The sequence below is a fragment of the Cyprinodon variegatus genome, unplaced genomic scaffold, assembly GCF_000732505.1.
Source record: "Cyprinodon variegatus isolate N-32 unplaced genomic scaffold, C_variegatus-1.0 Scaffold440, whole genome shotgun sequence".
NCBI lineage: Eukaryota > Metazoa > Chordata > Actinopteri > Cyprinodontiformes > Cyprinodontidae > Cyprinodon > Cyprinodon variegatus.
The window spans coordinates 694,883-698,307 of record NW_015150893.1 but is presented as its reverse complement, the minus strand read 5'-3'; the positions used below and the strand labels follow the sequence as shown (position 1 = coordinate 698,307).

General features: G+C 42.1%; 1 protein-coding gene across 2 annotated transcripts in view; it reads left to right on the top strand.

The window, feature by feature from the left end:
* Positions 1-3,425, top strand: part of zfr (zinc finger RNA binding protein) — a 39,980-nt gene that overhangs the window by 16,847 nt on the left and 19,708 nt on the right. For both annotated transcript variants that reach the window (XR_001481629.1, XM_015388894.1), the window contains exons 6-10: positions 392-627; positions 798-1,007; positions 1,100-1,394; positions 1,493-1,686; positions 2,989-3,108. Coding sequence is in view for 1 of the 2 variants with exons in the window: in XM_015388894.1 (XP_015244380.1) it covers positions 392-627; positions 798-1,007; positions 1,100-1,394; positions 1,493-1,686; positions 2,989-3,108 (1,055 nt within the window). In the remaining variant the exon portion in view is untranslated. The remainder of the gene's footprint in view (positions 1-391; positions 628-797; positions 1,008-1,099; positions 1,395-1,492; positions 1,687-2,988; positions 3,109-3,425) is intronic.

Below are 3,425 nucleotides of genomic sequence, written 5' to 3'. Positions count from 1 at the left end.
TATAGCAAAGCTTCTCTCTTCCATTGAACACAGGAGCAGCAGAAGCATCAGACGCATCTGGACACACTTTACTGGGCGCTAGGGTTAGTGTTTGATGTGCTTCAGGAGAGTCAAAGCTGCTCTAGAGGCATGGTGTGAGCGTAGCATAAGAAATAATCTGCAGTTAAGCATCAGTTTATTGGTTCAGGTCATGATTTGTTCTTAGAATCAACTTTCCTACCAAACAAGCCCACTCATTAGACTCCATCAAACAGGTTTAAGTTCCCTTTTCTGTTGTTGTTCCTCGATCCAAACTATAATCTGAAACCTGGTGGACGTCTTAAACGAGCCCCGCCCATCAGTAACCACCGTGAGTGATCAGGATTCATGTGATGCTGTGTCTCTGCTCCAGGAACCTCCTACTCGGGCTACGAAGCAGCCGTGTACTCTGCAGCCTCCAGCTATTACCAGCAGCAGCAGCAGCAGAAGCAGGCGGTAGCAGCGGTGGCAGCGACGGCCGCCTGGAGCGGAAACACGTTCAATAAGAAGCCCACCTTCCAGAACAAGCAGCTCAGACCCAAGCAGCCACCTAAACCCACTCAGATACACTACTGTGACGTCTGCAAGATCAGCTGTGCCGGCCCCCAGGTAAGTCTGCACTACTGATGTAGCCAGCTGCTAGCGTCACGGCTATCTGAACGCTGCTAAAAAAGCAACGAACCACAGCGAGGCGTTCAGAGTCGCCAGAAAAGACTCCTTTCTAAACGTGTCTGATATATTTGGCATATATTCCATTATCGCCTCCTTTCCAACATCAGACCTACAAGGAGCATCTGGAAGGCCAGAAGCACAAGAAGAAGGAAGCCGCGCTGAAGGTGTCTCAGGGAAGCAGCAGCAGCAGCAGCAGCAGTGGAGGAGGCGCGTTGGCCCGAAACGCTCAGAACCAGCTTCGCTGCGAACTCTGCGACGTTTCCTGCACTGGAGCTGATGCGTACGCCGCCCACATCCGAGGAGCCAAGCACCAGAAGGTTCGGGTTATTCCCATCTCTCACACGCCTCGGTTCATCGCCTCACACCTGCGTTCGTTAGAAAGCTGAAACGTTCTGGGTTCTTGTTCCAGGTTGTGAAGCTTCACACCAAACTGGGGAAGCCCATCCCCTCCACAGAGCCCAGTATGGTCGCTCAGACTTCCGCCTCCAGCGCGTCTGCTGCTGGTAAGACCACCCTGAGCAGTTCCAGCGCTGCCAGCACGTGTCTGTCCTCCACCTCCAGCTCTGGCGCCCCCTATCTGAAAGCTGTCAGTACAACCAGCAGCGGCGCGGCTGCTAGTAAGAACCCGGCGAGCGGCGGCCTCTCTGCTGCCGGCTCTGCATCTGCTGGGAAGAAAATCGGCGCCCCCAAGATTAATTTTGTCGGTTAGTGATCGTTCTTTGTTCTATTCCTTCCATTTTAGCCTCATTTAGATTTTTAGCTTCTTTTATTTGATGTTTTTCCTTTTTTTAACATAATCCAGCTGGAAGTAAATTACAGACCACGTCAAAGATGGAAGAGACGAGAGAAGATGGGAAAGGTGATGTCACTAAGCCCGCCACGCCCTCCTCTGGCTCCCCAGACGCTAAATCTGATGCCTGTGACTCTCTGTCGGCCTCGGCGCTCATCGCCCTGCAGAGTGACGTCCAGCCTGTGGGCCACGACTACGTCGAGGAGGTAGATCTTTATCAGAGGTGTCAGAAGTATTAATGTTTATTACTCCAGTAGAAGCATAAATCCCACAGTTTAAAAACACTATTGTAGAGGTTAAGAGGATCAACTTTATCGTTTTACTCAACTAAAAGTGTAAAAGTAGCATTTTTTAAAACTACTAGAAGTAAAATTAATGCAGGAAAAAATGTTGAGTACACAAGCTTTATTGCACTACCCTCCTATCATTCTGGATGATAACTTCCTTATACTTAATTTTTTTAACTAAACTGCAAAAAATTTTTATCTACATATTTATTCTTTAAATACTTTTTTAAAGAAACACTGCTAACAGAATAAGACGATTTACATTTAAAAATAGAAAAACCAACTGCAGTCTCTTATTTCAAGTCCATAATAATTAATTATCTTTAAGGGTAAAAATGCTCATTCCATTGGGAGATCATCTTACTTTCCTGCTCAAATTNCATAAATCCCACAGTTTAAAAACACTATTGTAGAGGTTAAGAGGATCAACTTTATCGTTTTACTCAACTAAAAGTGTAAAAGTAGCATTTTTTAAAACTACTAGAAGTAAAATTAATGCAGGAAAAAATGTTGAGTACACAAGCTTTATTGCACTACCCTCCTATCATTCTGGATGATAACTTCCTTATACTTAATTTTTTTAACTAAACTGCAAAAAATTTTTATCTACATATTTATTCTTTAAATACTTTTTTAAAGAAACACTGCTAACAGAATAAGACGATTTACATTTAAAAATAGAAAAACCAACTGCAGTCTCTTATTTCAAGTCCATAATAATTAATTATCTTTAAGGGTAAAAATGCTCATTCCATTGGGAGATCATCTTACTTTCCTGCTCAAATTGAGGGAATATAAATTTTATTTCCAGGATGATTTTGCAGTTTAATGCTAACAGTATCAAATTTAATTTGACATTATCTTGAAGAACTATTTATTTTGGTGCAGCACCGTTTACAACCAAAAAACAAATTTTCTGGATGAAACAACTTATTTTGATGGTTTTTATTTTATACCAACAGGCCATAACAGCATTATCTTATATGAAACAAAACAAAAATAACAACTCTATTGTTAGAATGTAAGCAGTAGAAAGTAGAAATATAAAAAAAAATGTAAGGAGTAGATTTAAAATGTTGTCTAAAAAATAATTATTGCAGTAAAGTATTTGTACTTTGTTACTTGACACCTCTGGTCTTTATGAACTTAATCCCGCAGACGCTCAGCTGCTCCTCTGGGTTTGAGTTGTTTTCTCGGTGTTACCTGAATGTTTTCCTGTAGGTGAGGAACGATGAAGGGAAGGTGATTCGCTTCCACTGCAAGCTGTGTGAATGTAGCTTCAATGATCCCAACGCCAAGGAGATGCATCTGAAGGGACGGAGGCACCGCCTGCAGTACAAGGTAAGACACTGACCCTTGGAGACACACATGGAGGCTGGTTTCTCCTCTGATGCTCAGTATTCGAGCTTCTTACAGGAGCCCTAAAGCGTAAGTAGATAAAAGAAATATATGAATCACGAATATACACAAATTTAGTCTTTTTTTTTGTTAAGGTCTAAAAAGCAAGTGGGGAAAAATTACATGACACACTTTGTTTTATTTTCTTTTTTTATGTTTTTGAAAGCCTTATTTTGGAAGCGGTTGTTGGACATGACATCCGATCGGGGATGCAACAAACGATTATTTAGCAAATCGATTCATCTGTTCGGATTAATAAT